A 26,774-nucleotide genomic window follows, 5' to 3' on the forward strand; every position below is an offset into this window, starting at 1 on the left:
AGATTTTCAGCCATATAAACAACCACCAAGAAGGATGTCTTCGGAAGTAATGCTCAAAATTAAAGAAGAAATTGAAAGACTTCTTAAGGCAGGATTTATTCGAACAGTTAGGTATGTTGAATGGTTGTCTAATGTTGTTCCTGTAATGAAGAAGAATGGCAAACTTAGAGTTTGTGTGGATTTTCGCAATTCAAATAATGCCACTCCAAAAGATGAATATCCAATGCCTGTAGCCGATCAACTTATTGATTCGGCCGCTAAGCATGAAATATTGTCTTTTATGGACGGCCATTCAGGTTATAATCAAATCTATTTAGCCGAGGAGGATGTTCATAAAACGGCCTTTAGATGTCCTGGGTCAATTGGTACTTTTGAGTGGATTGTGATGCCATTTGGCCTAAAAAATGCCGGGGCTACTTATCAAAGGGCAATGAATTCTATCTTTCATGATATGATTGGCCGATTCATGGAAATTTATATAGATGATGTGGTTGTGAAATCATCGGCCAAGAGACAGCATTTGGAACACTTGAAAAGGGCCTTTGAAAGGATGAGGATTCACAAATTGAAAATGAACCCATTGAAGTGTGCATTTGGAATTTCAGCCGGGAATTTCTTGGGGTTCTTGGTACATAAACGAGGTATTGAAGTTGATCAGAACAAGGTCAAAGCTATTATAAATGCTAGGGCCCCAACCAACAAAAAACAAGTGCAAAGGTTCCTCGGCCAGGTAGGTTTTCTTAGAAGATTTATTTCTAACCATGCTGGCCGAGTGCATGTCTTTTCGACTTTAGTGAAATTAAAGTCACATGAGAAATTTCATTGGGACGAATCCCATCAGAAGGCCTTTGACAAAATAAAAGAGTATTTGGCAAACCCCCCGGTTGTAATGCCTCCAAGAAAGAAGTGGCCGTTAAAGCTTTATTTATCGGCCGTAGAAGAATCAATTGGTAGTATGCTCGCACAAGACAATAAACATGGAAAGGAGTAGGCTGTCTACTACCTGAGTAGAATACTAACTGATGTAGAATGCAGATATTCCTCAATTGAGAAGCTTTGTTTATCTTTGTACTATTCGGCCATGAAGTTGAGAGTATACATGCGGCCTGTTGATGTTTACATTCTTTGTCAGACTAACGTGATCAAGTATATGCTATCAAGGCCATTGATCACTGGCCGAATAGGTAAGTGGGCTTTGGCTTTGATGGAATTCAATTTAATCTACGTCCTACAAAAATCAGTAAAAGGAAGGGTTCTGGCTGATTTTTTGGCCGATCATCCTTCAACTGATATTGATCCATGGGTTTATGATGAATTGGAGTCATCAACTATATTCTTAACTCCTTGGATCTTGATGTTTGATGGATCAAGCACGGCTGATGGAGCAGGAGCAGGTATTGTTATTATTTCGCCAGCTGGCAGAAAGGCTTCATTCTCTTTCTTTTTAGATTTTAAATGTTCAAATAATCAGGCCGAATATGAAACGCTTATAATCGGCCTGGAGATTTTAATTGAAATGGCTGTTAGAGATGTAAAGATTTTGGGAGATTCAAACTTAATCCTTAGCCAAATTTCGGAAGATTTTAAGTGCCTAAGTTGGCAATTAAGGCCGTTTCATTCTCTAGCCACTTCATTAATCAATTAATTCGATAATGTTCAACTTAAGTTCTGGCCGAGAGGGCAGAATAAGGAGGCCAACAGCATGGCCCAAGCAGCCTCAGGAATAAGAGTACCAGCCGAAATAGAAGATCAGTTGATAAAGATAACACGAAGATCTTTGCCATCGGCCGAATTGAGAAATACTATATTGTTTGATACTTGGACAATTGATGTAGAAGATTTGGCAGACGATGACTGGAGGTTACCATTTATAATGTTTCTTCGAAATCCAAACATCAAGGCTGATAGAAGTATTAAAAGAAAAGCGATCAACTTTGTGCTTCTAGATGGGGATCTATACAGAAAAGGGTTAGAAGATGGGCTCCTACTACAATGCACAAGCAAGGAGGAATCACTTCAGGTTATGGCCGAGGTACATGAGGGCAGCTGTGGGGCTCACCAAGCTGGGATTAAAATGAGATGGCTGATTCGCAGGTATGGATATTATTGGCCGAGAATGAGAAAAGATTGCATAGATTACTCAAAAGGTTGTCAAGCTTGTCAAAGACACGGGCCGATTCAAAATGTACCAGCAAAAGAATTACAGCCAATAATCAAACTTTGGCCATTCAGAGGTTGGGGCCTTGACCTTATTGGTAAAATTAATCCACCATCAAGCGAAGGCCATCACTGGGTGATTGTTGCCACAGATTATTTTACTAAATGGGTTGAGGCTAAGGCTTACAAAGCGGTTGATCAGCAAACAGTGATTAATTTCATGGAACAAAACATCATCCACAGATTTGGGATTCCAGAAACAATTGTTTCAGACAATGCAACAGTATTTAGGGCAACTGATGTACTACAATTCGGCCACAACATGAATATTCATATGTCAGCCTCTACGCCATACTATGCTAAAGCAAATGGCCAGGCCGAATCTTCAAACAAAATTTTAATAGAGATCATTGAAAAAATGATCAAAGATAAGCCAGAAGGTTGGCCGAATTATAATCAGCCGCTGGTGGTAAATCAAGATCGACCGGTCATTGATTATCTTAATCAGCCAACGACGGTCGATAAGGTTCAGTTGGCTGATCCTATTAAGCAAGAATATGGTAATGGCCTTAAGCGAATAGGTCGACCAATGTACAAAAAGCCAAAATCAGCCACATCCGACACTCAAACATCTACCATATCTGCCAAAAAGGAAGCAGATGATGAAGTCATGGAGGTCGATAATGATATTTTCATACCAGGTAGTAATGTGATTGGCCAGGCTCCCAAAAGGAAGGTTGATGAAGGGAATCAGCCTAAGGTTACCGAGAGTACACCATCAGCCATTCCGAATGTCAAGGCTCTCATACAACACGATTGTTGCCCTGAATGGAAAGGTAAAAGAATTTCAGAATTAAATCGGCCAGATTACCAGAATACTTGGCCGAGAGTGGTATCTAATCCTCAGCCAGAATCATCATTGGCTAAGAGAATTCTTTTAGCCTGTCGTTCTCAACCGAATTTCAAGAAAAGAAAGCGGGGATGGAAACTAAAAAGGGTTAAGTGAAGAAGAAATTCGCGGAAGAAAATGAATCGGCCAATTAATGCAAAATTTTGCATGGCCGATGCAGTGCTACATGAAGAAAATAAAATGGAGCGACCAATATCGGCTATAATGAAAAGAAGTCTAGCTGATATTAACTCTAAAAGGTTAGTCAGAAAGGTATTTTGGCTGAAGATAATGTTTCATCGGCCAGCTGTTGAGGTGCCAAATAAAAAATCAAGGACGAGACAGGCCATAGCTGCTGGCATTCTAAAAGCTTACCCCGGCAGATAAAAAATCGGCCACAAAAGAAATGCTATTCTTGGTATTTTTGGCTGATATAGCTGAAGTCATCAAAGAAAATGACTATTCAAAAACATGGGATGGCGTACTTTCAGAAGCTCCATGGGAGTATAAAAATTCAAGAGGATCAGCCATCAGAAAAGCTCCATACTAGCAGAATTTTGTTCTTTCAAAACAGAAGCCAGTTAGATCGGCCCAAATGACATTACATAACTGCTTGATCCCGGCCGATCACGATCATGCCTTACTAGTAGAGTTGGGAAACTTCAATGGTGAGGTCTATCATGGGTTTATAAATAGCCAATATTTTGAGGGGTATCAGCCAGCTTTAAGGGAATAATGGAAGAACCAGGATCGGCCAGTTCTGGCTGACGCAAAATAAAGACCAACTTGAGGTGGCCTGGAAGAAATAAAGTTTAGAAACTCCTAAGCTGCCAGTTTCTTTTCAATACATTTTTAAATTCCAAAAATCTTATCGGCCTGAGTGGCTGATAAGACATTTGAAATTCAGGGGGCATTTGTTGGCACCAAAACTTGGCAGCCACCTCAGCGGTGACGTGGACCAGCGATGGGCCGACACTTGTTTAGTATGATTTCAAGAAAAGTCGGCCAATTGAGAAACAAGAGGAGAAAATCTAGAAATTTAGCCACATTATCCAATAAGGTTGTTGCTGAAATTTGGTAATTAATATTTGAGTTAATTCAAATATATTATTTGAGTTTGGATAAAAGAGATTTAGTTGGAATGAGATTCCTATGAAATAGGAATTTCGTTGCAAAGGAATAAGGAATTCAAAGGAGAGGCCGTCACGTGAGGGATAATTTGGGCAAAAGTTATAAATGGTCTTCTAGCCATTTAAGGGAAGTTTTCAGCCTAACTTAAGGAAAGGAGTTGCTAAAAGTTAGCAACTTTCCAGCAACTTTTCAGCATATTTCTCGACAACTTGCATTTGACTGGATCAATGAGAGATTTCAGCAAGGACTTTCCTATTGAAGCAAGAAGAGAAGAGACGCAAAAGACTACTGGAACGTGGTTTAGTTTGAGTAATAAAGTGAAGAAAATCAAGGAGCAAAGAGATTTTCTAACAATTAATTAGGAAAATAAGTTGAGATAGAACTTCTATAAATAGAAGTATTGTATTCCATTTCCAATTCGTCCAGCACCACCACAAAACATGCATTTCAACTAAAAATGTTTTCAACTGACTCTACGTCATTTTTCCTATCAATTTCTTTATTTCAATTTAATGGCAATTGATTAGATCATTGTCAACTATTTCGATTCAGCCATTTACTTTCTTTCAATTTCAATTATGCCAATTTTAATTACGCAATTTTAGTTAAGCTTTCAATTCAATGGCAATTGATTAAATTCTTGTCATTGAATCGTAGTGACAATTGATTAAATTCTTGTCATTACTTGGCTGATGGCAATTGATTAAATTCTTGCTATCACGTTTTAGTGGCGATCGATTAAATTCTTGCCATTGTGTTTGGCTGATGGCGATTGATTAAGTTCTCGCCATCACGTTCGGCCGGCGATCGATTAAGTTCTTGCCGCCTGTCTTCACTCGGCCATTCCATCCATTCGAACATTCATCAGCCGTTGCATTTCTTTAGACACTCTAAAAAGTCCTTGCTACAAATAAGGCATAAAAGAACCTTGCTGGGAGTTCTTACTAGTCTCTCTCCCACACAATCGCCTGAGAGTCAGCCATCGGAAAAAGGGATAGGCTGGTGTTCAATTACATATTTTGGGTATTTTGTACAAATACTCTGGCACGCCCGCAAAGAGTCTATCGACCGGCGTAGGGAACAAAAACCGCGTGAACAATACCAAGTCCCAATTTTGCGAATATGCTGTTGCTTTTGAAGGGTATTTTGATAATTTTGGCACTTGTTATGTTGCCCAGTGCAGGGGTATTTATTCATTCAAAACTCTTTGTATCCGCTGCTGTTTTTGATCATCAGAGTGAAAATCCCTGCAATCTTTGAACGTATCCAGATTTTGAATGAAGCAAGTAAAATTTGTGTATTCTTGTGTGTGTGTGTGTGTTTGATCTCTTTTTTGTGTTTTCTGTTTAATTTCGCAACAAAAATAAGAGTGTTAAGATGCAACAGTGACAATACAAGAAACGTTGGAAATAGTATCAAATGCCATATTTGAAAGAAATTATGATTAAAGTGGAAGGTGCTGTGAAACAAAAGGAATGTCAAAATGAGAATGGGCTTTGGAAATGAGAAAAGGCATGTGGTATAATGGTTTATATGACCTGAGAGAGCAATATAAAGAAAAAGAATTTGTGTGTGTGTTTTGTCTCCATGCATTTCATCTACTCAAAGTGGGAAAAATTACTGTTGTTTCATTCTTGAATCTTGATTGGTAAAGAACCAAGATCTACTTTAAAAATATTTTGTCCCCATGCTTTTTATTTACTCAGAAATGGTTCGGCAAACAAGTGATTGATATTAACCCTGTCCTGCACGTTGGATGTTCGCAGACAGCATCACAAGGTCTGAACACACAGAAATATTATGTAGTACAAAATGTGTAGCAATGACCTTAGCCTGAATAATTCCGACATGCCTATAGCATGCAACAAGGTTTCCATCAGCCAGATTGTTTACTTCCACATGTGACATGTCTACATGTAACATGTGTTTCCAAAAAAACCTATGCAACACATTTCTTTGCTATAAAGATTGCCTCTTTAACCACTGGGCCGATCTTTAACCACTGGGCCGATCCGACAGCCCGATTCCTTCGGTCGGAACAATATGTACTTCGGGGTGCTATGCTGGAAAGGAAGAAAGAAAGAGGGGCGGATGAAAAATAAAAAAGAAAGAATAATGAGAGAAAAGATAACACGAGGATGGGTCTTCTTTCTTCTTTATAAATTTTTATTCATTTAAATATGGCCGAAGACAGGAAGGAAGACAAATAGTTCTATTATAATATTATCCTCTATAAATTATAATATTATAAATAATGATGGATGAAATTGTAAAAATAATTTAAAACTCTAACTTTTATTCTCTTATGAGGAACATAATAAATTGTGAATTTGTTTTATTCTATTCCAACAAAGTGAATAAAAAGATGAAAGTACATTATCTATTCTCTAGGATGTCTCATTTATTTCACACACACATACCTCAACTGAGACTTGAACCCTTAATATCCTTTTGAGAAGTAAGAGCCTGATACTGCTAAACCACCGGCCTGTTGGTTTAAATTTTTTTTTTCTTATTGAAAGTGAGTATTATTAATGTATGTGTTTGCTTTAATTTTCAAAAGTAAAATATAATAAAAATAATAATACAAATTTACCTCTTTACACTAACCTTAATCACTTCTGCTTTTTATTTGGTTCTATTATCTGCAAATATTTTTAAAAGCAGTGAAAAAAAAAAAAAGGTGAAAGCAGAAACCATTTCAAACAACAAAAATAAAATATTACCTTATTAAATGAATAAAGATGTGCACAAAGAGATTAAAAAATTTAAGAATTAATTTTTTTAAAAAAAAAAAATAGCAGAAAACTAAACATTTTTCCATAACCGATTAATCTAACAAGAGCTGAACTAAGACATAAAAGAATGTGGTGTAGAAAAATTGGAATTAATAAAACAAATTATAGACTAAACAAATATGAAAAGATATATGCATTGGACATGTGGATAAAAATGAGTAACTAAACAAACAATGTACTAGCAAACGCAAACATAAAAACAAAAATCATACTGGAGTCACTGGACTGGCATATGCATTGGGTTATGATGTTGTGTTTCTGATGTATTGGAATTAGTTGATACCATTGACTTTTGATATTGTGTACCTGAAGTAAAGGAGAAATATTTTAATGAGTTTATAGCCACATGTTAATAGAGAGTTCTGTTATCACATGGGCTGTTTACCATGTGGGTTCAGATTGGGAGGCAAAATATTTTGGAATGTTATTGTGAGGGCCTTGGCGCAACAGATAATTGTGGAAGTCAGCAAGGGTGTGTGTATACGAGCCTCACCGATTTAAGTTATACAATTGTTGCTCTTGTGTTCCAAACACTTTTTTATTTTCGTATTTTTATTTATATATATATATATATTTTTTTTTTTTTTTGTGACTTAAATTTTGTTATTTTCATACTCTCATTTTCGAATTCACTCCCATTTTATGTGATTTATTTCTTAACAGGAATCTCATACATGAATTAACTCTTTGATCAATTTCATTTATATGTTGCAAAGACAAAAATGACACAGTATGATTTGGGGAACGATTTCAACTCTTACTTGGGACACTTAGCGAAATTTTGTAAGATTTGGAAGGGCCAGATTTCAAATATCCAAAACTCAATACCAAAATTTATTCCCATTTTGTATGATTTACGGAGTATTTTTCAACAAGAACCTCGTGCACTGAACTAGCTTTTTCATCAACTATATCTATTTGTTGCAAAGACAAAAATGACACAATATGATTTGGGGGGTGGGGGGGCAGATTTCAAACATCGTAAACGCAAGACCAAATTGAGGGGTAAAATTTTGGGGGAGCCCTAATTGATGGTGGACTAAAAAAAAATTAAAAAATGGTGGTTGATGGTGGTATTGACGGCAATACTTGAACAATTCCCCTAGAGCTGGCAGTTCATCTGGCCAGAGAAGACAAGAAGGTAGGGGATTGCAGTAGTTGAGGTTGATTAAAATAAAAATGTTACAACCAAAGCGCATGCTCAAACCTAGAATTAATGACTTAGAAAAAAAAAAAAAAAAAAAAGTCAGAAATGGTTGATTAAAATAAAAGTATGATAATCTTAACTATTCTCTGGAAAGTCCCTCCTACCAGCACCCTAGAATAAAAGGTTGGTAATCAACACCACAAAAATGTAGAATTCATGATCTTATCAAAGGTTGTCATCTAATATAAAGGAAAACAATTTAGGAAAAATATATATATATAAAGGAAAACAAGAAAAAGATAATATTGATTTTCAGATGAATAAATGAGGTTGAAGAGATTCCTTCTAGCCAGAAAAATTCCTATCACAGGGAAAATACATACAGAATTATAACTGATCATTTTTCTCTCTGCTCAAATTGCTATAATTTCCCTAAAAAGACAAATGGGTATTATCATTGCAGGAGAAGAAGAAAGGGACAAAGAACAAGTGATGGGCGATCACTGAATTTCTTGAGACGTCTCATTTCCTTCCTTTGATTGTGTATCTCCTTTCTTCTCTCTCTTGTTCTCTTCTGAGCAAGACATCTACATTTTCACTTGCCTGAAAATAACAGAGTTCAATAGAATATCAAAAACCTGAGTGAATTTTTCCATTGGCAGTATAATGTTAAATCTTCAAGTAAATGGACATACCAATGGATCTTTTGCAGTGGAGAACCGCTTCATAAATTGAGCTCTCGTCATCACAAGACCTACGACAATTATCAGCAGAGTAAGCTACGCTTGGCCTTGGAGGTGTTGCCGGAGAATATATCCAGTGCTTCAATTCTTGCATCTTTGTACCTAAAGTATCAGCTCCAGAGCCAGATCTTCGACCTCCCAGTCTTTGACACAGTGGCCTGAGAAAATCCAAGTACTTCCAAAACAGTCGCCTTGATAATCTTCGACACCTTCTTAATGATGAACAACGGAATTTATTAGCTGAATGCACACTTTTTTGCGCATGTGAGGAGATGGGTTGTAGTGGAGTGGAACTTGAAGCATCATACTCTTCCATCTTCGATGGCTTCACAAAAAGAGGCACAAGGAAGCCGTTGGAGATGAGCTCATCGGCATGAACAAGAGAAAGAGGAGACTGTGATGCAGGAAAATCAAAGTTGCAATCTTGGGAGCCACTAAAGAACCTCTTTGAGGGTGGTAATTTTGGGTCCATCTCGATGAAGGAAGCTTCTTCGAACGTGTCAATGCAGGCCAGGAGGGTGTCGTCTAGGCTCTCATAAGATGGCTTTATGTTTACTAACCATCTATACGAGAAACTTTCGATGGAGAGTGGTTGACAAGTTTCCATGGTTGCCAGACAACTGGAGTATGCACTATACACAGAATGTGAGGAGAACAGACTCTTAACTTCTAAGGTGTGTGTAATGGCAGAGGTCCTATCATGGACCATATCTCCAATTTCTATATATTCCCTTACAATCCTCTCCATAACAATTCTATAAGTGGTTGTCTGACTACAGACAATCATATTTAATAATTGAAAAATATATTAAAAAAAAAAAAAAAAAAAGGAGAAAAGAAACAAAAATGCAAGGCCCACAATCATCCATAATGTAGTCTTGCATCTTTAGTTTAGCCTGACTTTTCCTCATCATATTCAATAAACTTCTCAAAGAAGATGGTCTCTCTTCAAAACTTTAATATACTCATAATAATAGATAAGAAGCAATCAAAAGAAATCAAATGCTTAGGGAAACACGTTATCAAGCACACTCCATAGGACCATAAAATATTCCAATTGCTTCGAATAACTAAAACAAAGGGATAAAAACCAGAACTAAGGCTCCATAAACTGGTATTTTTATTCATTCTGCACATTTTAATTTTGTTTTGCATGTTTTATTTTGTTACTATCTTCTATTTAATAAATTTGGGTGAGCAGAACCAGATTAGTGGTGCTCTACTAATGTTACTATAATATGATTTCAAGAGGGAATATTAAAATTTATTGTATGTAACCTACTTTGCATGCTAAGGAAATATTTAGCATCAAACATATAATATCATACTGCAATGTTTGTTAGGCAACTCAGGTTACCTTAATCTGTTCAGAATGGGTCTAGTCAAACCAACAACAATGAAAAACAAGTGAGACACTCTAAAAGAATTCAGAAAAGCATCAAACAATTATACCATGGACATGCCTACCCACTCTATAAAGGATGTGACAATATTTGAAGGACAAAGTAACTAGTGGCTTCACTTTCACCTAACATAACCTTTAACTTTATATAGGAAGTTACCAGATAAAGAGACCAAGTCCCAACATATTCTTGATTCCAGTGAGAAAATTAAATGCCATCTGCTCATAATATTCATCAGATTTCACTCACAGTACCTAAAAGGCAGAATCAAATATATGGTGAAGGAGGGGGGAAAAAATAATTGGGTGAATTGAATACATTTAGACATTTTGATCCATCAGACAAGATATATGTTTTGTTTTAGATTACTAATCACATAATACTCTTTCCAACCACAAACTCAAAAGCAATTTACAAGACAGAAAATTATATTTCTAACACAGAAAAACAAACAAACAAACAAAAGAACAAAATGATATCCATCACCATGTAGCTATATGTTGACCTTGAAGAAGATATATATATATATATATATATATCTGAAATCTGGAGAAGAAAATATCACAACAGTTCTCTTGGTAAGGAAATCTCAGGCTTTTACATCCACTAACCGTCTTGAGTGGTGGTGAGTTCAACTCCTCCCAGGTTTTAATATAAAAGAAAGTTGTGTCCTTTTCATTCAAAATTTTTAACTAATTATTATTTGCAAACAATCTAAAAAATATGCATATCCGGACGGGGGTCACCAGAGTTGTTGGAAAAAGAAATGAACATCAGCCAACATTACAGGGCCAAACACAAGTAATAGAAAGTGATTTGAAACCAATTGGTCCCCTACAATGTTTCCCTCCAAGAAATAAAGGCAAAGTATCTAAAATTTTGTAGGCACAAGGAAATTTCAAACAGTGTTTCTGATTGTTTAAAATTTTATGAAGTGGTGGAGAAACAAAAGTTTCCATTCAGCATACCATGACCACAAATTTACTGCTATGCAATCACCATAAACTTCATCCACATGAAATCGGATAGTTTTTATTCCATGGCCAATAACAATATCTAGGATCTAAAAGGAGAGGCCTATCACCTGTGTCACTAGGAGGAGTTGACGCACCGACGGACAAGACAAGATTACTCTGTACATATAGTAAATCCCATTCTTCTTCATTTTTTATTAATTTTATATTCCAGTTAAAACATATATAGTCAATCCCCTTGAGTGGGCTACTCTTGGAAACTGGAAAGTGGGATTATGTGAAAATTGGAAGATTGATCCCAGGACTTGCACTTGTCTTATGGAAGTATTGATCACCTTCATATTATAGGTTAGTAGTCAAGAACTTTTAAAATGAACAACTACACGTAGCAAAGGGACAACAATTGGTCTGTCATATAATTAGACCTCTAAAACAAAAGCTTGACCACATCCATCACCAGATAAAGCTTCTCTCGTGTAATTTTTCAGCTCACAAGTCACCAGCCAATATGCACCACATCAAGACATCAAGAGTTGTGAAAGAGCAGAACAGAACGTCTAATCAAACCCCCTACCCCTGGCTTTTTGGAGAAACAATAGCAGTATGCTCCATATTATTATGTGACACATGGTGGAGTCAGGATTTTCAGAGTTTGTCAAATGGCCTAACCGTTCCAAGTAGCATGAACTGCATGAGAACATCCTCTAGATAAATTGTGGGGAATTCCTATCAAACAACAAGATAAGTAAACACAGCAAGAAAAGAGATGGTAACTTAGACCTGATTAATGAATATAAAATACACTAGAAGAATGTTATTTCATAAGATCTAAGAATACAAAGGCATTCCAGAGGCTATGCAAGAGCATGGATGCTAACAGGTTCCTTGATCGCGCAAAAACAGCACCCATCACCACCCCAAGGAATACAAGTGGCAGCATCCTTTGCACATTGAAATGTGCCAAGGCAAATGCTACTGAACTCACAAGAATTGCGCACCATACAGGCATGTACCTGGTTAAGGAGGGGAGAAGAAACCCACGGAAGACTATTTCTTCCCAAACAGGGGCACAAACTGAAACTACTACGGCATAAAGGGCCATTGCCACTGGATCTCGTGCGACAATTGATTGTTCAACACTTGAAACTGTGACAGGCGTGGAGGGAAGAATGGGCAACAAATTTAAGTTGACCTGTGAGAGCCGATTGACCAGGGGAAACATGAGACAGCCCAACCCAACATCAAACTGCCAGTTCCCTTCAAGGCTGAACCTGAACCAGTCGGAAGGAAGGGGATAAAATTTCGCAAGGCAGCGATGAAGGATCGCAATTCCAACAAGACCTTCAGCCACGTCTGTCAAAAGGCTGTACAAGGCTTGTCCTCTGTATGTCAGGGTTTCCTTTCTGAAACCTGCTGAGTGAGCCAGGAATGGAATTATCCAAGATCCTACCAACCAGAATGAAGCTATCCAGAGGAGCATGACCTGCACACCAAACAATTTCACTTTATTACTCTCTATATTTGTTGTTTTCCATGTGCTTGTATCATAAACTTCAGCAACAAAAATGATTTTTCAATTATTTGCATTAAGTATTATGGTGTCCAAGTGTGTAATATAGCATGATTAAGTTAGTTAACCTGCATCTGATTTTTTTTGTCAGGGGCAGACTGAAGACACAGTTCAAGCTGCTTAGAGACTTGAACTATCATCAACCTTGCCATTTCTCCTACTAGATTTAATTTTTAAAAAATCATTTTTTATCACTTCATTCCATGTTAGTTTTGGAGACCTCTTTGTCTTTTACCTTGTATGAAAATCAATTTTCCTCTCCTCACTGGTGCATCTATAGGTGAGCGTTGAATATGTCCATACCACCTAAGTCTACTCTCTCTTATTTTCTTGCTAGAGACTTGCACTATCAACATGCTTTATTAGCTATTCTAGCTGGCACCTTCAACCTTCATCTGAACACATAAGAAGTAAATCATGATCTAATCTGGTAAATTATGTCAAGAGATAATGCTTTGTGTTCGGAACAAAAAAATTCTTGTGTGTCTACAAATGTACCCTGTATTTCTAAATACCCAGATGATGAGTATAAAATTAATTTAAAAACACGCTTAATAAAAGCTGATTTCTAGAAAAAATTTAGTATTAAATTTGTTAAGACTAAAACACACTGGTCCTCATGGTTGGGATCACCGCCACCATAGTTGCTGCCACCTAAACAAGTTATGGTTATATAAATGATTTCAATTAAATCTAATTAAAATAGACTATAAAATTACACCTAGACCAACAGTATCAAGTTTTCAATATGACAACAGTAGAACCTAATCAATACCATCACCACTACCACAAGCAGTGCTAACTGCTTCCACCACCTTCACCACAACCACCGCTACTATCACAATTCCACCCCCCCCCCCCCCCCCCCCCCCCCCCCCCCCCCCTTGCACTGTCTCCCATAGTTAACCTATCAATGGCATAACCTCTTGCCCCACTACTATTATCAACTCCACCACCACCACCACCACCTCACAAACCAGTTAACATCACCATCATCTTGTGACCATCACTTATTTGTTAGATCCCCATCATCACGTTAACAATTCTATCACCGCCATTTTGTCACCAGCTGCTAATCAAGTAATGCAATTACTGCTACAAAACTATCAACTCCACCATCACAGCCCTTATTTATTTATTTACTTATTTTTAATTGCCACTTCTGCTGTCATAGCCATCACACCACCCACATTGTTGCCCCGCTACAACATGATACCTCATTTTATAACCACCAACATGCTGTTGGATTGTTTGCCACCAAGAGCACTCATGTTGAAGTACCAGATATAAGTCCACCTCTCTCTCTCTCTCTCTCTCCTGTCAAACCCCCAGAGGAAGAAAAAATATTCTAGTTTTGGCCCCCACTAATCTTCATCACCATCTTACATTGCCAACCCATGCAACTAGCTACTATCACCTCCCACCACCAACGCTACCTCTTTTATCACAAAACCAACACTGAAAAAAACACTAAGCCCCATTGCCTGGAATCATATAATTTAATATATTTCTAAGAAGTTTGTCAATTATATTTGACAATATTATTATCTAACGCACTCAAAGGCTAATTCACCAAAGTTGCCAAGTCCAACACTGTCATGTTGAATTCCAAAATATGTTCCAAAATATGTACACATGGCAACATAAATATTTCAAATGTTGAATATATAAAACCTTTATGTACAACATTTCCAAAATTTTGATAATTGGGATTTTTCTTCAATATATTTTTTTTTATAAGTAAGATTTTATTGAAAACGCTCAAAAGGGGAGCGGAACCCAAAGAAACACAAGGGCCAAAGGGCGCCTTAGACCTTCAAAGAGGCCCAAAAAACAATAATCTCCTCTGTAGATCTATAATCTCTCCCTGAGACCCAACAAAAAAGAGTGGAAATAATAGAGAACTTTAGCATAGAAATAGGTTTCTTCTTTCCATCAAAATATCTCCTATTTCTCTCTAGCCAAATGCACCACCAAATACAAAGAGGCGTAACCCTCCAAACATCCTGAATGAGAGCCCCAACAGAGACAACTCTCCAAGCCTCGATCAACCCTCTAAAGGAACAAGACATAACCCAATGGGCCCCAAATAATCCAAGCATCAAATCCCAACAGTCCCTGGCCATGCTGCAATGTAAAAGAAGGTGATCAACTGTCTCCTCATCACACAAGCACATATAACAATGATTGACCACCACTTGATTCCTCCTCCTCAAATTATCCTGAGTTAAAATCTTACTCAAGACGGAAGTCCAAGCAAAGAAGGCTACCTTGAAGGGAGCCTTAGAACGCCAAATAGACCTCCAGGGGAAATGGTCACCGGAACCAATCGAAAGGCACCTGAAAAAGGACCTAACCTCGAAACGACCCTGCGAGTTAGGATCCCAGAGCCAACAATCCGACTCCCCAACAATGATCACCTGGCGATACAGAACCTCCAAAAAACGAGAAACATCCTCAATCTTCCAGTCTTGAAAGTGCCTCCTAAACTGAACATCCCAAGTCAATCTCCCATTATCAAGGTGATAACAGTTAACCACCATGGCCTGTCGGTGAGAAGCAATCCTGTAGAACTGTGGGAAAGCAAGAGCAAGAGGAAGCTCCCCACACCAAAGATCCTTCCAAAATCTGATCCCCCTACCATCCTTAATCCGAAAACGAACATGCTTGCAGAAGTCATCCCAACCCCTCCGAATGTAAGTTTAAACCCCCACCCCCCTAGGACCACGCATCTCAAGAGAGCACCACCCACCATTGTTTTCCCCAAACTTGCACGTGATAACTCTCCACCAAAGCCAATGCCTCTCAATCCCAAACCTCCATAGTCATTTACCAAGAAGAGCCTTACTGAAAGGTAACAACCTCCTTAACCCTACGCCCCCACTCCGAATAGGACGGCACACATGCTCCCATCGAACCAGATGATACTTGAACTCCTCTCCTCTCCCCCCCTAAAGAAAGTTGCACTGTAATCTCTCAATTCTCTCAGCCACTGAGGAAGAAATCTGAAAGAGAGAGATGAAATAAGTGGGGAGGCTAGAAAGGGTGCTCTTAATCAAAGTAACCCGACCCCCCTTAGAAAGATACTGCTTTTTCCAACCCGCCAACCTCCTCTCGAATCTATCCACTACCGGATCTCAGCTCCCCACACATCTTAAAGGGGCTCCCAAAGGCAACCCTAAGTAAGAAATGGGGAAAGAACCAGTGCAACATCCAAGAATCTGAGCAAACATCTCAATCTCAGGAAAATCCCCAACAGGCACAAGAAGGCTCTTGCCAACATTCACCTTAAGACCAGAAACAACTTGGAACCAAATCAAAACGCATCTCAAATGTCTCAACGGGGACGCATCAGCATCACAAAGCACTAAAGTATCATCCGCAAAAATCAAATGGGAAATCTCCAATTGACTAGCAACATCCCTGCCCACCCTAAAACCTCTCAAAAAACCCAACTCCACAACCCTCTTCAGCAATCTGCTAAGAGCTCCATCACAAAAAGGAACAAGAATGGAGAAAGCGGATCCCCTTGTCTTAAACCCCTCGAGCTAGAGAAAAAACCTGTCGAAGCTCCATTCACAAGGGCAGAAAACCGAGCACTAGAAATGCAGAAAAGAATCCATCTCCTCCAACGGCCACCAAACCCCATCCTCTCCAATAAGTAGAGGAGGAAGCTCCAACTCACATGGTCATATGCCTTCTCGATATCCAGCTTACATAAAACACCCGGAACTCCGCTACTCAAACGGGAATCCACACATTCACTGGCAATAAGAACTGAATCCAAAATCGGATAACTTCCTACAAAAGCATTCTGAGAGTCAGAAATGATGCCATCCATAACCTTCCTCAACCTAGAGGCCAAGACTTTCGCAATCAACTTGTAAAAACATCCCACCAAACTAATAGGGCGAAAATCCAAAAAAATATTGAATACGCCCAAAAAAATGATTTTAAACTAGACTATGAAATTTTGCATGATCAATAAAGGTTAGATTTATCATATTTTTAACCCTTGGTTTATTACCTACATCAGAAAGATGCCGCTTAGCCCTTAAATTAAAATTCATGTCAATGAGCACATTAAAGAAAATTTCTGAAATTCATTGACTTGTTGTTTAGTGGTTCAGTGGAATATGAGGCCAAAATGGACTGTTTCAGAATCACTGAGTGATAAAATAAAAAACTCTTTACCTGCAGTAAGGTCTTTGCTGTCCATGGAACTGTCCAAGGTTCCGCACTAAAAACTGAATCTGTAGCCTGACACATAAACAAGACAACTCATTAATCTGGAACAGTCTGATGTGTTACAGTTTTACTCTTTCTATGAAATCAATAGACCTTAATGGAAGGGGAAACAAGTTGTGGCGCAATCCTTGAATTTGATGTCAGCACATATTTTCTAAATCTCCCTACTTCAATAAAATTAGAAATAGGATAGAAAAAGAGGACATCGCACTTCAAAATTTAATATCAACACCCGTTTTTCAAGTTTCAACTTAGCCTCTTTGAGAACTGAAATTTACCTACATATTTTCTTAGAAACTGAATATTATGCGAGGATTACATGCATGGACACGAAGTTCCCCATTATTTTTTTTTTGATAAGTAAGATTTTATTAAAAACGCTCAAAAAGGGGAGCGAAACCCAAAGAAACAAAAGGAACACAAGGGCCAGAGGGCGCCTTAGACCTTCAAAGAGGCCAAAAAAACAATAATTTCTTCCACAGATCTATAATCTCTCCCTGAAACCCAACAAAAAAAAGTAGAAATAACAGAGAACTTAAGCATAGAAACAGGCTTCTTTTTCCCGTCAAAATATCTCCTATTTCTCTCAAGCCAAATACACCACCAGATACAGAGCGGCGTAACCCTCCAAACATCCCTAATGCCAGCCCCAACAGAGACGCCTCTCCAAGCCTCAATCAACCCTCTAGAGGAGAAAGGCATAGCCCAATGAACCCCAAATAAACGAAGCATCAAATCCCAACAATCTATGGCCATGCTGCAATGTAAAAGGATGTGATCAACAGACTCTTCATGACACAAGCACATGAAACAGTGATTAACCACCACCTGATTCCTCCTCCTCAGATTATCCTAGGTTAAAATCTTACACAGAACAGAGGTCCAAGCAAAAAAGGCGACCTTGCGGGGAGCCTTGGACCGCCAAATAGACTTCCAAGGGAAGGGATCTCCATGACCAAACGAAAGGCATCTGAAAAAGGACCTAACCTCAAAACGGCCATGCGAGGTAGGAATCCAGAACCACTGATCTGATCCCCCAATAGAAAACACCTGGCTATACAACAACTCCAGAAAACGAGAAACATCCTCGATCTCCCAATCCTGAAAATGCCTCCTGAAACGAACATCTCAAGACAGTCTCCCATTATCAAGATGATAACAGTCGACAACCATGGCCTATCGATGAGAAGCAATCCTGTAGAGCCGTGGGAACGTGAGAGCAAGAGGGAGATCCCCACACCAGAGATCCAACCAAAAACTGATCCTCCTTCCATCTTCAATACGAAAACGAACATGCTTGCAGAAATCATCCCAACCCCTCCGAATACAATGCCAAACTCCCACTCCCCTTGGACCACGCATTTCCAGAGAGCACCACCCACCACGACTTTCCCCAAATTTGCAAGCAATAACTTTCCTCCATAACCAATGCCTCTCAATCCCAAACCTCCAGAGCCATTTACCAAGAAGAACCTTATTAAAAGGTAACAACCTCCGAAACCCTAAGCCTCCAAACCGAATTAGACGGCACACTTGTTCCCATCGAACCAAGTGAAATTTGAACTCTTCACCTTCCCCCACCCCCCCCCCCCCCCCCCCCCCCCAAAAGGAAGTTGCACTGCAATCTTTCAATTCTCTCAGCCACTGAAGAAGGAATCTGAAACAGAGACAAGAAGTATGTAGGCAGGCTAGAAAGGGTGCTCTTAATCAGGGTAACCCGAACCCCCTTGGACAAGTACTGCTTTTTCCAACCCGCCAACCTCCTCTCGACTCTGTCCACAACCGGATCCCAGCTCCCCACACATCTCGACGGAGCACCCAAAGGCAATCCTAAATAAGAAATGGGAAAAGAGCCAATGCAACAGCCAAGGATGTGAGCAAACACCTCAATCTCCGGAACATCCCCAACAGGCACAAGAATACTCTTACCAACATTAACCTTAAGGCCAGAAACAACTTGAAACCAGATCAGAGCGCATCTCAAATACCTCAACTGGGACTCATCCGCATCACAAAACACAATAGTGTCATCTGCAAACATCAAATGAGAAACCTCCAATTGACTAGCAACATTCCTGCCCACCCGAAAGCCACTCAAAAAACCCAGTTCCACAGCCCTCTTTAGCAATCTGCTAAGAGCCTCCATCACAAAAAGGAACAGGAAAGGGGAAAGCGGATCCCCTTGTCTCAAACACCTCGAGCTAGAGAAGAAACCCGACGACGCTCCATTCACAAGGACAGAGAAACGAGCGCTAGAGATGCAAAAAAGAATCCATCTCCTCCATCGCCCACCGAATCCCATCCTCTCTAACAAGTAGAGAAGGAAACTCCAGCTCACATGAAATGAAACTAACCTACACGGACCTCCCCTCCTAGTGACGGACCATCAAATGGACTAACGGATCTGTTTAATTTACTCTTCTTTTTATTAAAAAGAGGTTTTTCTCTCTAATTTAATCTTTGTTGGTTCTTTCTCTCTCTTCTCTCATTCTAGTCCTCTAATTATTGTTGCCAGAACGAGAATCAAATTACCAAAGAGAGGAGAAAGGGAGCAACAACTTTCCGATTGAACGAGCACAACCGGAGGAGTTAGAGAAGATGCCAGTTGACCTCGGAGAATCTAGACTTTGCCGAAAAAGCTGCTTCAAGGCGGAGATGAAGTCCTCTGTCAGATTGGCCGGAGGACTCAAAAATCTGAACTTGGTGCAGAAGCTCAAGTGCCGATTCAGTGCTCTTCGGTGCCAATTGGCCTCTCCGACCTCACAATCTCGTCTTCCACTGCCTCTGAACAGAGTCCGCATATCAACGGCCTTCATACCTTCCGCGAACGCCGGAGTACACTACTCCGTCAATCCACAACACTCGCATTTCGCAAAATCAACGTCACTCTCAGTAGTACTCATCTTTGTGGCCACTAATTGAAACTCCATATATATGAGAATCTGATCAAACTTCTTCGTATGTCTTGAATCACACAATTCAAATGCTACAATTCTTTTTCAATTTTAGTGAAATTGCCTCCAGATTTATCTTTTCTTTTCCCACTGGCTTTCTTCTTTTGCAATCTCTGTGTCACTAAGCAAGGGAAGGAACCTATGAAGGTACAGATAAGAGGAAACGAAGAGGCAAAAGAAGAGAGAGAGAGTGAAAAATTGACCCAGATCTAAGGGAAGAGAGATAAACATGTTTTGCGTGAAAAACGTGGCTATGCCAATCTTCCACCTTCATATCATCAGGCATTGATAGTAAACATCATCTCCCAAATGACAAGGAGTTATCCAAATCCCATCATCAACCCAAGACATGGCCTGAATTGGTAGGAGGCAGAGAGAGGAGAGAGAACGAAGAGGAAAGAAAAATAATCATTGGTAGGGATAAGGGTATTATGGGTATTTAATTTTATTACGTAGATGACATTAGCAGAAGCTAGCAGAATCTGTCGTTGACGGGCGTTGACCGTAACGGAAGGGAGGTCCGTGTAGGATAGTTTCATTTTTAGAGGAGGTTCGTGTAAATTCCCAAACCAGAAGGGAGGTCTCTGTAATTATGGCAAACCATAGCGCAGGTTTGTGTAAATTACCATTAAATAAATACAAACTTACAATTAGATGCCATTACCAAATAAAATTTTGTAAACTAAGAACTTATATGATCAAATAATTTTGGGTAAACTACAATGACCTCCCATGAGGTTTGGCCTAATTGCAAACAAACCTAAGGTTTGTCATTTTTTTGCAAAGACCTCCCTATGTCAGAATTTGATGTGAATTTACTTATCTACCCTCATTATTATATTATTAAAAAGGTTAAATATTTGAGTATGCCAAATGACTATTTTACCCCTATAATTTTTTTTTTCCACACAATTGTTATACTTGGTCAACATATATATAAGATATATATATGCACATATACATATATATTTATATACAAACACATACTGTATAACCCAAGGAGATATAAACACATATACACACACACAACACACATTTAATGGTGAACTTTGGGGATGAAAAGTGGAAGCAGAAGCTTTGTGTTGATGGGGCAATGAACAGGGACACCGTGGCTACCGCACCTCCTCCCACCATGGCCACTGCCACAGCCACTCCTTCCTCTCTCTCCTTCCCTCTATTATCTCTCTTTCATCTTTATCTTCCGCAACCCCCACCGCTTCCACCACCATCACTGCCATCCCACCACTTCTACCGCCATCACCCATGCTTCTACCACCATCACTGCCACCCCACCATGTCTACCACCATCACTGCCACCCACCCAATCAAACCCTTACATCAATTTGACCATTGTGGTAGTGTAACAGATCGACCCAGCACCCAGACAGATCTTTATTAGAGACCTGGTTATGAATCAAAATTTGAATACGAGCCCTAATTTGCAACCAATGGTGAATTGTGAAGATAAGAAGTTGACCTAGACGAATTCAAAGAGGGGTTTACTTGCGAATTTGAGGATTTAAATGTGGTAAACTTTAAATTGCCTAGAATAGAGAGGGGAATTGCATCGTGTAATGCGAAACAAAAAAGTGATGGAGAAAACATAGAATTATGTATTCAGATGGCACCAAAGGTGGACGAAAATGGGGAATTAGAGGATAAAATGGGGAGATTTCATATTAGGATTGATCCGAAAAGGCAAATAGCAGCGCAAAGAGGATGATCGATGTCGTCCGGTGGTGTCGTGAGCTTATTTTCCGGTGAGGGTGAAGATGCCGGAGTCGACAGAGACGAAACCAAGCCGGATTACGTGCCACCAAGTAAGGTCGCACTTCATCTCAATTTCGCTCTCTTTTCGGAGATCGACGAGCTCGGTGTAATCATCGGTGCAGCTGGAGAGGCATATATGTATAAGAGTGACTATATATTTCTTGGCTATATATAGGGGTGCACATGGTTCCGGTTCTCACGGTTCCGGTCGGAATCGGAACCGGAACGGTATAGTATGGAACCGAACCGGAACCGAACCGTTGAACCGGAACGGTTCCGGTTCGGTTCCATGAGAACCGTTAAATTCGTTAATGGTTTGGTTTTATTTATTATCAAAACAAAAATCTAGAACTGGTTTCTTAAGCACACTCAATAATCAATATCACCAAAAGTGCACAATCATACATGTGTGTCTATATATATATAGATACAAATAAAAGATGAAGATAGTGGATGCTGGAATGAGCACGAGCAGTAGCTTTACCTGGATTGGAGTGAATCAAGAATTGTAGCTTTCCCTCCTCTGTGATTGATTGAAGACAACAAGTATGGGTCATCTCAAAGGCCAAAAACTATGAAAACCAAACAGGTCAACGGTGAGATGGGCATTCTCACAACAAAGGTTCTACTGTTCTAGACAAATTTGATTCTTCTTGCTATCAGATCTGTTCAAAAGCTATGAGCCTATGGCGCAAGCTCACGTGGGGAGAAAGAAATTGATTAAGAAGAAGTCTTTGCAGAGAGAGAGAGAGGGCAACTACTACTGGGCAAGTTCAGAGTCCAGAGAATAGAGATGGAGATTGGAGGCGATTGGGGAGGCTGAGGATCAGATTTAGGGAAAAAAAACTAAAAAAATAGGTATATATATATATATATATAGGGTTAATTTTATATAATATATAATTATATATTATATATATATATACGGTTCCGGTTCTTACCGGTTCCCACGGGCTGGAACCGGAACCGGAACCGTATGTTCACGGTTCCTAAATTTTTCCGTATGTTCACGATTCCTAAATTTTTCCGGTTCTCACGGTTCCGGTTCCGGTTCCACAGTTCCGGTTCTTTTGTGCACCCCTAGCTATATATGTATAGGAATACCATTCATAAGGGTTGATAGAAAACGTTTCCAACATATTTTTTTTGCGGTAATAATAATAATTTAAGAGAGATGGAGATTAAATGTTGGGTGTATAAATAAATTCATATATATGGTATGAAAAAGATAAGGGAGATGGTGGTGGTGGAGGAGGAGGAGGCAGTGGAGGTGGTGGAGTTAGTGGGTTTGGAAATTGCAAGGGAATTAGTGGTGGTGGTGGGATGAGTGGAGAGATAAAAGGGCAATTTTGTCCCTTTGAACATTTTCCTTTGTAATTTGATGACACAACAAGGGTAATAGGGTCTTTTCTATTTAATTAAAGGGTATGTTGGTCACTTCAAACCAATTTTCTGACAAAAGTACTCTTTTTTGTATAGAGGGAAGGTTTTTGCAAAATTGGGCAAACCTCAGGGGGACATACTATAAAAAAAAATGCAAACCTCAGGTTTATTTGCAATTAAGCCAAACCTCAGGGAGGTCATTGTAGTTTACCCAATAATTTTATATCATCATTTTTTGTAATTACACATTAAGTGTTTTTTTTTTTTTCATAATTTTGAATCAACTACTTGCAACAAAACCTATGTTACAGGAACTCTTTTAAATGTGTAAAATATCCGTGTGTTGGACGCGACTGTTGGATGTGTCCAACATGTCATCTTCAACACGCATTTAACAAGAATATATGATAATTCACATTTATTTTATAATTGTTCATACAGTTTACTATTAAAGTATGCAACTAATTTGTTTCCATGTTATAAGTATGTCATTATTGATTTGTATAATTCATAACCTTTTTCATTTCTACTATGGGGAAGAAGCAAGAAACCAGTAGCTTCCAAAGAAAATGTCATGTTCTATGACGCTTAAGCCACATCTGACCCAGGGAGGCCCAACTGCTGAGGCATTGCCTAAACAGCTGAATGCCTAAACAGCCCAAACAACTATGATCTTACATTTATGAGATATAATTCAAGCTTTAAGTGGTTACCACAATCTGCAAAGTAAATTCTCAAAGCTACTCATTGAAACTCACTATTTCTGTTCCAAAATTTCAAATTTCAGAAGAATCACAGATTTTAAACATTTTTCATAATAAAATGAAATAATGTCAATTAAGGTGCTTTGGTACTGAATATGGTGTATAATTCTACCGTACCATCAAAAAATTTACAAAAAGAAAAGAAATTCATCGTCATGAAAGCAGTACCTTTCTAAGGTTTAAAACCCAGTTATCTTTGAAAATGTCAAGTTCAAACAACTATGATCTTACATTTATGAGATATAATTCAAGCTTCAAGTGATTGTCACAATCTGCAAAGTAAATTCTCAAAGCTACTCATTGAAACTCACTATTTATGTTCCAAATTTTCAAATTTCAGAAGAATTGCACATTTCAAACACCTTTCATAATTAAATGAAATAATGTCAAGTAAGGTGCTTTAGTACTGAATATGGTGTATATTTCTACTGTACCATGAAAAAATCTACAAAAAGAAAATAAATAAATAAGAAAAATTCATCATCATGAAAGCAGTACCTTTCTAAGGTTTACAACCCAGTTTTCTTTGACAACATTTTGTTGATCGAATTCAGGGTTCAATTCTCCTGACAACTTTGCTTCTGCATAATTGGAGTCGAGAAATTCTGAAGACTCTTCTTTCCTAAAGCATGAAATTCTCCATGTCTACAAAACCCAAAAAAGAAAAAGAAAAGTTATTAGTAACATTTTTGAAATATGAAACATCAAGATGAATTGAACCCTCCATTGGCAGTAAAAAAGAGGAAAAACAAGTAAATCGGAGGAATTTTCATTTATCCTGCCTTGAGTTGTTTTGGTTTTTCTACTAATGGAAACCACACCTCAACTAAGCCTAATAATTGCATTAACATCAGTTGCGCAAGATTCTTTTTTCTCAGGCATGAAAAATGAAAACTTTTTATAGTTTCAAATCATTAATTAGCATTCTTTTCAAATCATAACAAAACGAGATGGAGTATAAAACAAACGATAATTAAAAATCTATCTTTCCTCATTTAGTTGACGAGAAAACAAATGAAAACGAATCCATGTTTCCCGTTGCTTTTGTTTCCAAAGTGAAAAATCTTTAAAGAGTTAACACTCAATGAAAAACTAAGAATCCTCTTTCACTTTTCCCATTTTTTCCAGAAAAACCAATTGGAAACTAATAAAAAAAAAAAAATTTCAAATTCGTCACACGTGTATTTAGAGAAAAGATTGGAGAGTTTACCTTCTTCGAAGACCTAGAGAGATAATTGACGATGCGTGAGGTTCGATTGAATGGCAATGAGGTTTTAGAGAGTTTCAGATCCTTGAATCCAGAAATGGGAGGAGAGAGAAGTGACGAACGATTAGAGAGCGTGTAACAGCTAGGAGCTGCCATGGAGGCAACACCGGATTGGTTAGAACCCGGAGATTGAAAACCCCAAATTGATGCTGCATCAGATAGAGAGAAAACCCTAGCTCATAGAATGCATCGTATGAGAGAGACGAAACAAAACCCTAAAATTGTGTGATTCAACGAACGCGGAAGAGTCAGCTCCAACGAAGTTGCCAGTAATTAGAAAGAGAGAGCCAATGCGTGTTCCTGCTGTGCATTGAGGAAGCTAACCATCCATGTCACGACAGGCTCGAACACCGAAGGATGAACGATATTACACGACGACGTATTTAGCAACACTAATGGATTGGAGAGTAACAGAGGCGGGTGGATATCGAACTCGGGTTTTCTGAAGGGTTAACCCGATTCAAATCATCAATCAAAGTTTATTTTACTAGCATACCTCTTAAGTAGACCTGTCAATGAAGCGGATCCTGATCCGGATCCGATCCGATTAGTCGGATATGAATTGAACAAAAAATTCGATAATCCGATTACGATCCGAATCCGATAATCCGTTAGTTTAACAAATCGTATATGGATTATGCCGATCCGATCCGATAAAAATCCGATCCGATCCGATTGAAATTATATATATATAATTATTTATCAATAATTTTACACATATATATATATATCAATACTCCTATTAGAATTGTATTAAAGGTAAACCAATAATCCAAAATAATAATAATGTTATATAAAAATATTGTGGTGTTCTCATCCACATGCTGATAAATCTCTTAGTACACATACTAATAAAATCATACTCTTTATAATTATATATGTTAGTAAATATTAATTTAATCCGATTTTGAATCCGATCCGATCCGAGTCCGAGCTAAATAAGGTATGGATTGGGACATTCAGTCCGAGAACCCGTTAATGATCCGAATCCGATAATTCATTTGCTTAACAAATAGGATATGGATTTGATCGATCCGATCCGAATCCGATCCATTGACAGGTCTACTTTTAAGTGCGTCCCACCAGTTTTATTATTATTATTTTTTTTGACAATCGTGAGTATCCGGTCATGAGGTCCTGAAATTAACGACGGGCAAAACCTCCGGTGGTGGGTCTCACTATAATGGGTAAAGTTTTATATTTAAGTATTAATTTTCTTTTAATTAATTAACTCATGAGTTTAACTCATGAGTTTAGTTATTGACACTTTTTCATACCAACGTCAATATATATGTCTTGAAACTTTTTAAATTAACTTCTAATTGAATTCGAATTAGTCCATCCAAGTTACACTCAGTATTTAATATCAAATGCATAGTGTTATGGCACATTAGTGATTGTGCAATCACATTTTTTGAATTTTACTTCGCATAATCTACAAAGTTGAAATTTTGAATCTTACCTCGCATAATCTACAAAGTTGAAATTTTGAATCTTACCTCGCATAATTTACAAAGTTGAAATTGTGCATTCGCAACTGCACTTAATATTTCCTTAACATAAAATAAGCAAATAA

At 38.3% G+C, this 26,774-nt stretch overlaps 2 protein-coding genes across 3 annotated transcripts; both read right to left on the reverse strand.

The window, feature by feature from the left end:
* Positions 1-8,401: 8,401 nt before the first annotated feature.
* On the reverse strand, positions 8,402-9,632 carry LOC132312700 (probable membrane-associated kinase regulator 6). The gene is made up of 2 exons (XM_059811172.1): positions 8,818-9,632; positions 8,402-8,725 (listed from the first exon to the last, which is right to left on the reverse strand). The coding sequence occupies exons 1-2, from the start codon at positions 9,611-9,613 to the stop codon at positions 8,718-8,720; spliced, it is 804 nt and encodes a 267-aa protein (XP_059667155.1). The 5' UTR covers positions 9,614-9,632; the 3' UTR covers positions 8,402-8,717.
* A 2,375-nt stretch (positions 9,633-12,007) lies between these two features.
* LOC132312699 (uncharacterized) lies at positions 12,008-25,548 on the reverse strand. 2 transcript variants are annotated; one of them, XM_059811170.1, is made up of 4 exons: positions 25,142-25,548; positions 24,430-24,576; positions 17,007-17,072; positions 12,008-12,725 (listed from the first exon to the last, which is right to left on the reverse strand). In XM_059811170.1, exons 1-4 carry the CDS (start codon positions 25,292-25,294, stop codon positions 12,057-12,059), a joined length of 1,035 nt encoding a protein of 344 aa, XP_059667153.1. In that variant the 5' UTR covers positions 25,295-25,548; the 3' UTR covers positions 12,008-12,056. The 2 variants fall into 2 exon arrangements, with proteins under 2 accessions (XP_059667153.1, XP_059667154.1); XM_059811171.1 differs by lacking the exon at positions 17,007-17,072.
* Positions 25,549-26,774: the final 1,226 nt, after the last annotated feature.

Source organism: Cornus florida, unplaced genomic scaffold (assembly GCF_030987335.1).
Source record: "Cornus florida cultivar Cherokee Brave unplaced genomic scaffold, ASM3098733v1 CherokeeBrave_3.0.0_Hap2_Chr06, whole genome shotgun sequence".
NCBI classification, from domain to species: domain Eukaryota; kingdom Viridiplantae; phylum Streptophyta; class Magnoliopsida; order Cornales; family Cornaceae; genus Cornus; species Cornus florida.

Coding starts and splice junctions, on each gene's coding strand:
- LOC132312699 (XM_059811170.1), bottom strand. CDS start 25,294: ATGGCAGCTCCTAGCTGTTACACGCTCTCTAATCGTTCGTCACTTCTC. Junction 24,577..25,141: donor TCTCTAGGTCTTCGAAGAAG/GTAAACTCTCCA, acceptor TGGGTTTTGTAG/ACATGGAGAATTTCATGCTT. Junction 17,073..24,429: donor GGGTTGTAAACCTTAGAAAG/GTACTGCTTTCA, acceptor TTTATGTGTCAG/GCTACAGATTCAGTTTTTAG.
- LOC132312700 (XM_059811172.1), bottom strand. CDS start 9,613: ATGGAGAGGATTGTAAGGGAATATATAGAAATTGGAGATATGGTCCAT.